The sequence below is a fragment of the Haliotis cracherodii genome, unplaced genomic scaffold, assembly GCF_022045235.1.
Source record: "Haliotis cracherodii isolate W230 unplaced genomic scaffold, xgHalCrac1.p SCAF_7, whole genome shotgun sequence".
NCBI lineage: Eukaryota > Metazoa > Mollusca > Gastropoda > Lepetellida > Haliotidae > Haliotis > Haliotis cracherodii.
Window position 1 is genome coordinate 28,276,577 of NW_027266330.1, and position 13,540 is coordinate 28,290,116.

At 44.1% G+C, this 13,540-nt stretch overlaps 1 protein-coding gene across 1 annotated transcript in view; it reads left to right on the top strand.

Annotated features, from left to right (window-relative positions):
* Positions 1–2,517: 2,517 nt before the first annotated feature.
* Positions 2,518–13,540, top strand: part of LOC139447634 (uncharacterized) — a 41,390-nt gene continuing 30,367 nt past the window's right edge. Inside the window, exon 1 of the mRNA XM_071229046.1 lies at positions 2,518–2,830. Coding sequence (XP_071085147.1) covers positions 2,772–2,830 — 59 coding nt within the window. The 5' untranslated portion in view covers positions 2,518–2,771. The remainder of the gene's footprint in view (positions 2,831–13,540) is intronic.

Below are 13,540 nucleotides of genomic sequence, written 5' to 3' on the forward strand. Positions count from 1 at the left end.
TAAAGTGTGTCAAGATAGACCTGCAGGAAGAGGAACAATATAAAGTGTGTCAAAGATGGAGGAGCTGTATAAAGTGTTACGCGTCGATTCCCAAATTGAAACGATAATCCAGAAATCTGTACTTAAAGTAACCTTGTTTGAAACAAACAAACAACCAACAAATAGTATACAATTATTAAATTATTACAAAAAATCACTAGGTTTACAAACCAATACAAATTACTATATATAATATATAACGTGATGGCTGTGGTCAGTATGAAATACCAGAAATACAGCGGTGATAGCAAAAGTATACTCACCCAGCGGCGACAATGGTGGAGCTTCCGAGAAGGGTTAGGAACGGAATCAGGTATGGTGAGCAGTTCTTGCATGAAAGCTGGTTCCGAGGCGATGAAAAGTGCGAGAAACGAAATGCTTGAGAGATCCCTTAACACTCTCTTCTCCTACTATATATACAGCCTAACAAGGTACTGGAAATGTCTATACCGTGCCCTCACGACATAAAACGTTACAGAAATTTCGGTAACATACTGTCAACGTCCGCGGTACACCGGACCGGATGTTTACACACCACACAAGCATCTAAATATAGTAACTTCCTGACGACTGTCCGGGGCGCACGGGGGGCCCAGTCGTCTTAGGCGCCGCAATTCGCTGTGCAGAGTTGCGTCCCTTGGGCACGCCAGAAACCTATGATTGTGGGTTCGAATCGCGGTTCAGACCGATTATGTTTCTAGGTTTGTCAGCACCATACCCGTGCCGAATTGGTAAACGTCTGTGACATGCATTACTTCGGGCTTTCCGCCCATATTAAGTTGACACATCGTGATATCATTGGAATACTGTTAAAAGCGGCGTTAAACCCAACTCACTCACCCACTGACGACTGTCAAAACACAATGCAATGAAAATTTACTGAATCTCAACAGAAACAATGTAACACAGTTACAATCATTGTCAAACGAAAGTGTGTCAAAGATACTCCTCAAAGAAGTGGATCTGTGTTAAATGTGTCAAGATAGACACACAAGAAAGGGAACCGAACAAAGCGTGTCAAAGATGGACCAACAAGAAAGAGACCTGTACAAAGTGAGTCAGAGATGGACCCACAAGAAAGAGACCGGTACAAAGTGAGTCAGAGATGGATCAACACAAAAGAGACCGGTACAAAGTGAGTCAGAGATGGACCAACAAGAAAGAGACCGGTACAAAGTGAGTCAGAGACGGACCAACAAGAAAGAGACCTGTACAAAGTGAGTCAGAGATGGACCAACAAGAAAGAGACCGGTACAAAGTGAGTCAGAGATGGACCAACAAGACAGAGACCGGTACAAAGTGAGTCAGAGATGGACCAACAAGAAAAACTGGAACGGAGGTAACACCTTTCAACAATTTTCATTGTTCCCCTTTATTCAGCCAAGTCAAAGAGTCTGACTACCAGACCCCCTATATATGGATAGAGCGTCTTCCCGAAAAGCGGACGGTCGGTGGTTCAATCCCCTGGCTGCGCCATAGCAAAAGACGTTAAACGGTGGTACTTTTTGTTATCCTGGTTGGTTCTCGGCATTAAGGGGCTTAAACAGGGAATGGTCGGCTTTGAGTCAGTATACTGTGTACGGGTAGGGTATCAATGTTGACCTGCGGCATGGTAACTCAATGAGGTACTACTATAAAAACAGCATAAGTCTGGAGTAGTTGGACCGCCTCCGTGGTCTAATGGTAGAGCGTCCGCCCGGGGTTCGATCCCCGGCCGCGTCCTACTAAAAGACGTTAAAAGATGGTACTTGTTGTTACCCTGTCTGGCGCTCGGCATTAAGGGGCTAAAACTGATAATTATAACCAATGCCGATTAAAACCAGATAAGTGCCTATTTTAAATAGTTTTACTGTTGTAACGAGTAGTCTGTCAATACATTTACAAAATGTCATCTATTTCGACACTTATCAATCACAAGACCAGATGATCTGAATCCAATGAGTGGGCGCTCTGTTGTGTTTGGCATATACCATATATTTAGTTTCCAGTGCAACCACTTTCTGCACTTAGACAACACTGAACACATCCTTGAATGACATTACTGAAGTTTTTATCAACGGTGCCCAGCAACGATTGACAATACCACTATCCAGCATCGACTATCTAGGTTCCATTCCAAATAGACAGCGGCCACCCGTGCTTCACCCTGACAGTCAACAATCTGGATCAAATGTAGGCAAATACACTACTGCTAGAATATTTGCGAATAGTTCCCCTTTCTTCGTCAATATTCAGTGACTATAGCCAGACACCTGACTGCTACCACTGTTTACCGCTGTCATTGCGGGTCGATGTCTTGGAATCGGGTACTAGACACTGAAATCGTTAGACCACTTACCCACATTACACAGCGCTTACCTCCCCTTGTTTACATTCTGTAAACCGTGTTAGACCCATTTACGGGTGGTTCGCGCTTATGTTACTGAGGCTTCAAAACTGTCCCAACATGTTTCGAATGAATCGATATACCGTGTGCGTTAGAATTGACTAGCGCAGTGTCACCATCCGCCGAGCCTGGACTCGAAGATCTCGCGGAGGACGGAGCAGGCGACAGATAAACGGGCAGACGACAACTGAACGACAGGCCACAAGCAGGCTGAGTGATCCGTTTCGAGGAGACAGTGTACAGACAATTGCGTAGGGCATACATCCTATTTGTTGGTGACTTTTGGTGGCAATTCACCAAGAAATTCAAGGGATATATATAGAGCCAGTTTACTGAACATACAGTCATGTGTGCTATGTTCTTCAGGTTGAAGAAGCCTGGGAAAGACGAGAAGATCGTCACAAGGTGAGACTTTTCTGTCACCTGTCACTTAAATTTGTTGTCGAGGTTTTCATATCCTTATATGTTATTATACGGTATGTTTTCATTGAAAGTTTATGTTCGAATCATGTGTGTGTGGGCTGGTAACGACAGCCGAACAACTTGCCTGTAGTGAAAGAGTCTTTATTCGTAATTACAACGAAGCTATTTTGTATTTATGATTCAACCGTTTTTAAGCAGGACGTGCCCTATGAATTAGCATGTAGAGCGTGTAATTGGTTTGCTAACGTAACTGCAGCATTGTTTGGTAGTATACAAGAAAATGAAAGGTATTATCGTGTTGCCATGGTATGAGTTTGGTACAAAGATACTGCTCCGCCCCTTTTTTCTCACAACAAACACAAGACACACGCGCATCATTAATGTGTACTTAGGGCAGGTATGGGATTAAAGATCATGAAAAACTTTGAAATGAGGCAGTTTTTTCGACGAGAGTTTTCAGTTGTCAGACTGCTGATCTCAAGGCATGGTTGACGTTTCAATAAATGATTAAATACGAGTATCGATATCTTAAACCAAAGTCAAGTTATCACTTAACTGAAGTGTATATACAATTAGACTGATAAAAAAGAGTAGTGAGGTAGTGAGTGAGTGTGGTTTTACGCCGCTGTTAGCAACATTCCAGCAATATCACGGCGGGGGACACCAGAAATAGGCTTCACACATTGTACCCATGTCGGAATACCCTTGAATGTGAGTTGTCAACAGTCATCATACAGTGTTTTGTTTTGTTTGTTTTGTTTTTTGTTTAACGCCGCACTCCAACTATACGACGGCAGTCTGTAAATAATCAATCCTGGACCAGACAATCCAGTGATTGACATCATAAGCATCGATCCACGCAATTTGGATACTACGACATGCTTCAACCAAGTCAGCGAGCCTGACCACCCTATCCCATTCGTCTCCTCCTCCGACAAGCCATGTCGCCTCTTACGGTAAGAATGGGTTGCGGGAGACTTATTCTAACCCGGATCTTCACGGTTGCCGTGCCACGGTTGCACGGCATCATGTGATGCAGGTCGTTCACCATCACCACGGGTTCGGTGCTTGGTATGGAGCAGAAAGACCACGTTATAATCGGCCCAACTTGGGATTCGAACCGCTCACAGCGCATCCTACTCAACAAACGTTCAGGGGTTACCTGTGCCCTTTACGATAAATGAGCACATCTGTATAAAAAAAAGGGGAGAAAAGAACAAATGCCATCGATGCTATTTAGCTCTTTATACTAGTTTGGACATGAAGGGACATGTTGTCCTGTTAAACCAGTTCAGTTATTGTTGGTAGGAATGCATGTTTTGTGAAAGGAAACACGATCGGGAACCACGAGGTGGTTTCTTAAGAGACGGTCCTCAGCCGTGCCAGGATCCGCTGTTCGTTGGTTCGAACCCCAGATTCGATCGATTGTGATCATTGGTCTGTGACCATGTCCCTGCAGGGGTGCTTCATCAAAGTAATAGTCTTCAGCTTGCGTCACTTCGGGGTTTCCTCCCATATAAAGCTGACCTGCTGTTACAACTGATATACTGTCGGATCGGATTTGAAACCAATGAAACGCGATGAAAAGGGAATTAATTCATACCATCAATATATTTTTTCTACACATGCACAATCTGTACTTACAACTTTTTCTCCGCGTTATTTTCTGTTTTATTTTTCTCAGTCTTACGGGGATACACGTGCATAATGACAGATGTGTGTGCTGTGACGAGTATGTTCGATTAAGGGTGTAGAGCGTGCAGTTTATTCTTAGTGTCTCACCGTGATAATACCAAGTCGGACGTAGAACAACTCACTCACTCCAAGTTGTTAGTTCACGTATGCCATTCATGTCTGCAACCACTGCAGTGTGCTAGTGGATACAGCGCTAGTAGATACAGAACGATGGTTCGATACCAATAGACGTCAAAAGACGACACACTCGAAACACACCCACGAAACAAGAATAGGTACATACACCCGATCATAAAGTGTCAAAACGTAGCGTGTCACCCTGGGCAAGTGACTTAGTTCAGTAGTATAGGTAATGGGGGTTCTGGCTCACTTCCACTAGTTCAAATGTGCCTCTGTTCATCCAGCAGGGAATGGGTACCCGATATGTGAAGCGGGTGTAAAAAACATCTAGCGCCCGTAGACAGCTTGGGTTGTATACTCCCTAGGAAGTTGAGAATGATAACTGGACTGCAAACGGAACCACTGGCCGGGGGATCAAATACAACTGCATTTGAGCAGATACTAGTACCTGCATACCTGTGGTATTTAAATGTATGATATAACAATAAACACACCACACACACACACACACACACACACACACACACACACACACACACACACACACCCATTAGTCCAGGACCCGTTAGTCCGGATCCTCATTAACGGACGATTCTTGTTAGAACGTCTAATTACATTGAAATGACTTTGCTTCGTAAATGAATTGATCCAGTGATTCGGAAATTGGTTGATCCGTGTGGTTTCACTAGGATCCGGACCGTCCACTCTAACTGGATTTCACAGTACACAGTGCTACATTCCTTGTGGCAGGTTTACACCGTCGTCCCCACTCAGGCGTGAAGAGATCATCATGACATATCATATGCAACCAATTGATTTCAAATCTAATTGAGTCACGTCAATGTGTTGGCGCGAGACGTGAAACTCGCCGAACACTTACTTTTAATAACACTCGTCGCCTAACGATATTGCTTTTCTCACATCAATAGCAGCATCTATCGATCTATAGAATGTATGTACCTGTACATGTTAATATGATTCGAACAGTGACAGGTAGCATTATCGTGGTTTGTTGAATTCTAATATTTAAAAAACGCAGTTGCAATTGCGTTTGGTTGCGTGTGACAAACATACAAACCTTTTCGCAGGCGCGGATTTTCCAGCCGACAACCTTGGTCGGTGTGTGAATTGTAACTTCATTGTGAAGTGGATGAAGGAATATGGTTTTAGGCTGCTTTTAGCAATATTCCAGCAAAATATTCCGGGGACACCAGAAGTGGTCTTCACACATTGCGGGGAATCGAACACGGGTCGTCGGCGCGAAGAGCGAGGCTTTAACCTCCCAGGTGGTTGCAGACATGAAAATCAAACTAACTGCTTGAGTGAGTGAGTGAGTTGTTCTGTGTTCAATTTGGTTTTACAACGGAGCGTGACACTAACAATATTCTTCACGCTGTACACCCCTAGTGTAATCGAACACGGCTTGTGGTTACAGCCTCGCTCTTCGCGTCGACGACCCGTGTTCGATTCCCCGCAATGTGTGAAGACTACTTCTGGTGTCCCCGGAATATTTTGCTGGGGTGTAAAGAACACGCTGGCTAAAATACTGAGTGGTTTAAAAATGATATAAGTTTAATCTAAAGTAAGATATATGATATATACTGGCCTCCCTGCAGTCAAACGTTGATATATTTCCGTTTTGATTTTGTGTATTTGTAAAATATATTAATTCTTCCTGGTTCCATTTGAGTCTTCTCTATTCCGCGGTAGTAATCCTTCTTTATGCATATGGGGATGATAAAACTGTGATTTCCGTTGAGCTTGTGACAATGGCAGGCACAAAACATCGAGCAAGAAGACGCATGGTGTTCCAGCGACTCACGCCCTAGATGTCCAGTCGGGCGTGCTCTGTCCTCGGAGATTTCAGCGAGTGCCATGCGACTATTGTTCCAAAGTTGTTTCATCAGGGTTGCATCATTCGGGGCCTTGATTGAGCTTTCAAAGTGTTTCATGGCGCATCGGTGGCAGAAAGTGTTTTGGGTTGTGTTGCGTGTTCACGTGTTTTATCGGGCATCATTTTATGGACACCACGAGAGAGTCAGCTCCTGTGTACGTTAACACCAGTCAGCTCACGTGTACTATAAGGCCAGTCAGCCCGTGTGTACACTAAGGCCAGTCAGCTCCTGTGTACACTAAGGCCAGTCAGCTCCTGTGTACAGTGAGGCCAGTCAGCTCCTGTGTACAGTAAGGCCAGCCAGCTCGTGTGTACACTAAGGCCAGTCAGCTCCCGTGTACACTAAGGCCTGTCAGCTCCTGTGTACAGTAAGGCCAGTCAGCTCCTGTGTACACTAACAACAGCCAGCTACTGTGTACACTAAGGTCTGTCAGCTCCTGTGTACAGTAAGGCATGTCAGCTCCTGTGTACAGTAAGGCCAGTCAGCTCCTGTGTACATTAACAACAGCCAGCTCCTGTGCACACTAACACCATTCAGCTCCCGTGTACTATAAGGCCAGTCAGCTCCCGTGTACACTAACACCAGTCAGCTCCTGTGTACAGTAAGGCCAGTCAGCTCGTGTGTACACTAAGGCCAGTCAGCTCCTGTGTACACTAACACCCGTCAGCTCCCGTGTACAGTAAGGCCATTCAGCTCCCATGTACAGTAAGGCCAGTCAGCTCCCGTGTACAGTAAGGCCTGTCAGCTCCTGTGTACACTAACACCATTCAGCTCCCGTGTACAGTAAGGCCAGTCAGCTCCTGTGTACACTAACACTATTCAGCTCCTATGTACAACAACATCAGTCAACTCCTGTGTACACAAACACCAGTCAGCTCCTGTGTACACTAACACCAGTCAGCTCCTCTGCACACAAACACCAGTCAGCTCCTGTGTACACCAACACCAGTCAGCTCCTGTGTACACCAACAGCAGTCAGCTCCTGTGTACACCAACAGCAGTCAGCTCCTGTGTACACCAACAGCAGTCAGCTCCTGTGTACACTAACACCAGTCAGCTCCTCTGCACATTAACACCAGTCAGCTCCTGTGTACACCAACAGCAGTCAGCTCCTGTGTACACCAACAGCAGTCAGCTCCTGTGTACACCAACAGCAGTCAGCTTCTGTGTACACCAACAGCAGTCAGCTTCTGTGTACACTAACACCATGGTAGTCAGCTTCTGTGCACACTAAGGCCGGTCAGCTACTGTGTACTATAAGTCCAGTCAGCTCATGTGTACACTAAAACCAGTCAGCTCGTGTGTACACTAAGGCCGGTCAGCTCATGTGTACATTAAGGCCAGTCAGCTCCTGTGTACACTAACACCATGGCAGTCAGCTTCTGTGCACACTAAGGCCGGTCAGCTCCTGTATACAACAACACCAGTCAGCTTCTGTGTACACTAACACCAGTCAGCTTCTGTGCACACTAAGGCCGGTCAGCTACTGTGTACTATAAGTCCAGTCAGCTCATGTGTACACTAAAACCAGTCAGCTCGTGTGTACACTAAGGCCGGTCAGCTCATGTGTACATTAAGGCCAGTCAGCTCCTGTGTACACTAACACCATGGCAGTCAGCTTCTGTGCACACTAAGGCCGGTCAGCTCCTGTATACAACAACACCAGTCAGCTTCTGTGTACACTAACACCAGTCAGCTTCTGTGCACACTAAGGCCAGTCAGCTCCTGTGTTCACTAACACCATTCAGTTTCTGTGTACACCAACACCAGTCAGCTCCTGTGTACACTAAGGCCAGTCAGCTCCTGTGTACACTAAGGCCAGTCAGCTCCTGTGTACACTAAGGCCAGTCAGCTCCTGTGTAAATTAAGGCCAGTCAGCTCATGTGCACACTAAGGCCAGTCAGCTCATGTGTACACTAACACCAGTCAGCTCCTGTGTACACTAACACCAGTCAGCTCATGTGTACAGTAAGGCCAGTCAACTCCTGTGTACACTAAGGCCAATCAGCTCGTGTGTACACTAAGGCCAGTCAGCTCATGTGTACACTAAGACCAGTCAGCTCCTGTGTACACTAAGGCCAGTCAACTCCTGTGTACACTAAGGCCAGTCAGCTCATGTGTACACTAAGACCAGTCAGCTTCGTGTACACTAAGGCCAGTCAGCTCGTGTGTACACTAAGGCCGGTCAGACCCCGTGCACACTAAGGCCAGTCAGCTCCCGTGCACACTAAGGCCAGTCAGCTCCTGTGTACACTAAGACCATTCAACTCCTGTGTACACTAAGGCCAGTCAGCTCCTGTGTACACTAAGGCAAGTCAGCTCCTGTGTACACTAAGGCCAGTCAGCTCCTGTGTATATTAAGGGCAGTCAGCTCCTGTGCACACTAAGGCCAGTCAGCTCCTGTGTACACTAACACCAGTCAGCTCCTGTGTCCACCAACACCAGTCAGCTCGTGTGTACATTAAGGCCAGTCAGCTCCTGTGGACACTAAGGCCGGTCAGCCCCCGTGCACTATAGGGCCAGTCAGCTCGTGTGTACACTAAGGCCAGTCAGCTCCTGTGTACACTAAGGCCAGTCAGCTCCTGTGTATATTAAGGCCAGTCAGCTCCTGTGTACATTACGGCCAGTCAGCTCCTGTGTACACTAAGGCCAGTCAGCTCCTGTTTACACTAACACCAGTCAGCTCCTGTGTACACTAACACCAGTCAGCTCCTGTGTACACTAACACCAGTCAGCTCCTGTGTACACTAAGGCCAGTCAGCTCCTGTTTACAGTAACACCAGTCAGCTCCTGTGTACACTAAGGCCAGTCAGCTCCTGTGTACAGTAAGACCATTCAGCTCCTGTGTACACCAAGGCCAGTCAGCTCCTGTGTACACTAAGGCCAATCAGCTCCTGTGTACACTAAGGCCAGTCAGCTCCTGTGTACACTAAGGCCAGTCAGCTCCTGTGCCGGAGCCATATGCCATAGTCTACATGTGTCATGTACAGTATACCCTAGAAATCAATATATTGATTTCGTGTATCACGCTCGGGACTGAAACATGCATTCCGCTATGTTCGTACCTGTGGTTGTCTCATTGTGCATGTAATGTTGATATGGTAATGGTTAGGATACAACAATACAGGTAACTACATAATTATCTCCCCTTCTTGTAGCGATAAATAAACAATGCATTCTCACACAGAAACGACTTAGTAACAAGAGTCAAATGCATATTCTATGGGAACTTTAGTTTCCAAGGGTGTATTTGCAAATACCAAGTGTCATTAAAGTTCAGGAACAATGTAAATACGTCATCGCCATGCTGTAACTGACATAACAGCTGACTGAATGGCTTTAATAGTGCTCATCCTGTCTCTGCTTCACTCGTCATGGAATGACGCCCTCGCACGCATGAGGAGAAAAGCAAGGGGAAGGCAATCGGGAAGCACATCTCAGTCATGCTATTGTTTCCATTCGTTTATTTGTTTATTTAACGCCGCATTCTGTAATATGACGGCGGTCTGTACATAATCGATTCTGGACCAGACAATCCAGTGAGTGACATCATGATCATCGATCTACGCAATTGGGATACGATGACATGCATCAACCAAGTCAGCGAGTCTGACCACCCGATCCCGTTAGTCGGGTTTTACGACAAGCATGGATTGCTGAAGAACCCTTCTATCCCGGATTGTCACGGGTACCGCTTCCATGTGACAGTTCAAACATTCCATGTCGAAAAGAAAACTGTCGTAATTTCACAATTTTGGTAACGGGGAAAACAGGAAACGGTCCCTGGTTCCAATATGAATTTAAAAAACTGCAATAAAACAATGCTATTGGTTTTAAACACTATCCTACAAAAGGTACAAGTATCTTTAGAACAATGTATACATTGTATAATTATATAATGGAGACTTGCCAGTTTAGAGGGGCTGTTTAAAATTTAAACATTTCATCCTTCCAACGAAATCAACGTTTAAGGAAATTTTAAGCTCATTCAGTAAATAACAACGTCAAGTTGTCATATGTGGACGCTGAAATGAAACGCATGTCCACGAAAGGTATGAAACGAGTCGAGTGTAATAATATAAACCAGTTAAGTTGACATACCCGAACCCAACACCGCATCACCAGCTGATGAATCGTTGCGCTTTGCTTGACAAAAGACTTATTATTTTGTGATGTGAATATATTTCACAACAAAGGTTTTTGAGGGGTAGGTCTAAAATCTTGGGGAACAATATGTACAACTTAAGAATAACTACCACGACGACAATAAGTTCTAATAGAACGAAAACTACTATTACTGCTACTACTGTAATTCCTCCTCCTCCTCCTCCTCCTCCTCCTCCTACTACTACTACTACTACTACTACTACTACTACTGTAATTCACCCTCCTCCTACTACAACAGCAACGACTACACTACTACTACTGCTACACTATTTCACTACCACTACTACTACTAATGTGATTGCTCCTCCTCCTAATACTACAGCAACTACTACACTACTACTACTGCTACACTATTTCACTACTACTACTACTACTACTAATGTGATTGCTCCTCCTCCTAATACTACAGCAACGATTCACTACTACTACTGCTACACTATTTCACTACTACTACTACTAATGTGATTGCTCCTCCTCCTAATACTACAGCAACGACTTCACTACTACTACTGCTACACTATTTCACTACTACTACTACTACTAATGTGATTGCTCCTCCTCCTAATACTACAGCAACGACTTCACTACTACTACTGCTACACTATTTCACTACTACTACTACTACTACTACTAATGTGATTGCTCCTCCTCCTAATACTACAGCAACGACTACACTACTACTACTACTACTACTGTAGTTGCTCCTCCTCCTACGATTAGTACAACAACAACTACTACTACTACTACTTCAACAATTGCTTTTACTTCTACTACTACAACTACTACTTCTACTACTACTACTTCTTCTACTTCTAATACTATTACTATTACTACTACTACTACTGTTTCTACTACTACTACTACTACTACTTCTGCTATTACTACTACTTCTTCTACGACGACTACACTTACTACTTCTTACTACTACTACCACTACTACTGCTGCTACTACTACACCAACAATAAAAACTATTACTTCAACTACTACCGGAACAACTACTGAACACCAATACTTTGTTTACTTCATCAACCAAACACACACACCATTATGTTACACCCTCCGAACGTTGACAGATTAAATACATTAATCAAGAGATCAAAACGTGAAAAACGCGACTGACACTATTCGTGCATGGACATCTAATACGCTAAATACTTTCAAAGACGACTAGCGCACGAAATTTCCGTAACCTGATCATGTCGCAAACTGAAGCCTCGTCAATCGATAGTACGGCTCGAACAAACAAAAAGACCAATTCCTGATTAGATTCTACCCCGTGAAGGCGCTCCTGTGAAATAACCTCAATGAAGATCCGGTTTAGAGTTGGTCTTCAGCAACCCATGCTCAACAAGACGCGACATACGGGATCGGGTTATAGGGCTCGATGTCTAGGTTGATGCATGTAATCGTATCCCAAATACATAGAACGATGTTCATTATGTCAATCACTGGATTGTCTGGTCCAGACTCGATTATATACAGACCGCTTTCGTGTATCTGGAATATTGCTGAGTGCTGCGCTACTCAACAATCAAACTATTCAGATTCTTTACGGGTAACAGAGCTTCGGTTGTGTCATCCATGACATTTTCTGATCTGCTTTAACCATGAGCGAAAAGATTATCCTAGGGCTAATCTTTCGGTTAAATGAATGTATTTGCCAGCAGGGCTAGTATGGCGTGTAAATAGTAAAACAAACAAGATAACGAATAATAAAACTAGATAACGAATATAACAAACTAGATAATGAATAAGAAAAACTAGATAACGAGTAAAACACCAAGATAACAAATAAAACAACTAGATAATGAATAAAACAACCTAGATAACGAGTAAAACAATCTAGATAACGAATAAAACAAACTAGATACTGAATTAAAAAAATAGATAACGATTAAACAAACTAGATAACAAATGAAACAAACTAGATAACGAATACAACAAATTAGATAACAATTAAAGCCAGCTAGATAACAAGTAAAACGAACTCACAACAACGAGGTACGGGTAGCCCAGTGGTTAAAGGCCCCGTCAGTCGACGTGCAGAGTTCTATATAGGACCATCTGGTTGTCTATCAAGTCCACCAAGTCTGACAAGTCCGTATCCGTTCTCTTTGGGTCACCAAAGTGGTGAAACATCTGAGATCTGTCTCACTTGGGTCTTTCCACCCACAATAAGTTGACACGCCGTCATAAAAGTAGAATACTGTTAAAAGCGGCGTCAATCTCACTCACTCACTCACTCGCTCAGTTGGGACCACTACAGCGGTAAACATCTACGTGACTTTGGGGTTTCCTCCAGCATTGATACGACACATCGGAACATAACCAAAACAAACTATATTGAGGGGCAAAAGAAACTATACCTCTCGGTTGATTTTATCATGTGTTTGATTTTCAATTTAAAATATCTTAAGTTTCAACTACATGGCAGAGGTCGTGTGATTGCATATCCAATCCTTACCCCAGTTTTCATTAAACCAATTTATATTTACATAAACTTACCTAGTCATAGATTGCATTTTACAAACTGTAGCAGGAATGACCGAAAGGTTAAATCGACATAATCAAATTTAACAATAGCGCTTTCATTTTCTAATTACACAAAAAAGCCTTCGGTATAATACGCGCCTCAGTCCCAATCTCCGCGTCGCAATGTCCCAAAATATTTTGTTTGACAGATGAGTTATTTCATTCTGGTCACTTCCTTGTACGGTTGTGGCGCTGGGCAGTCTAGTGAGTGACGCCTTGCTTCGTCACGTCGAAGGTCTAGGTTCGACTCCCAATGTGGGTACAATGTGCGCAGGCTATTTT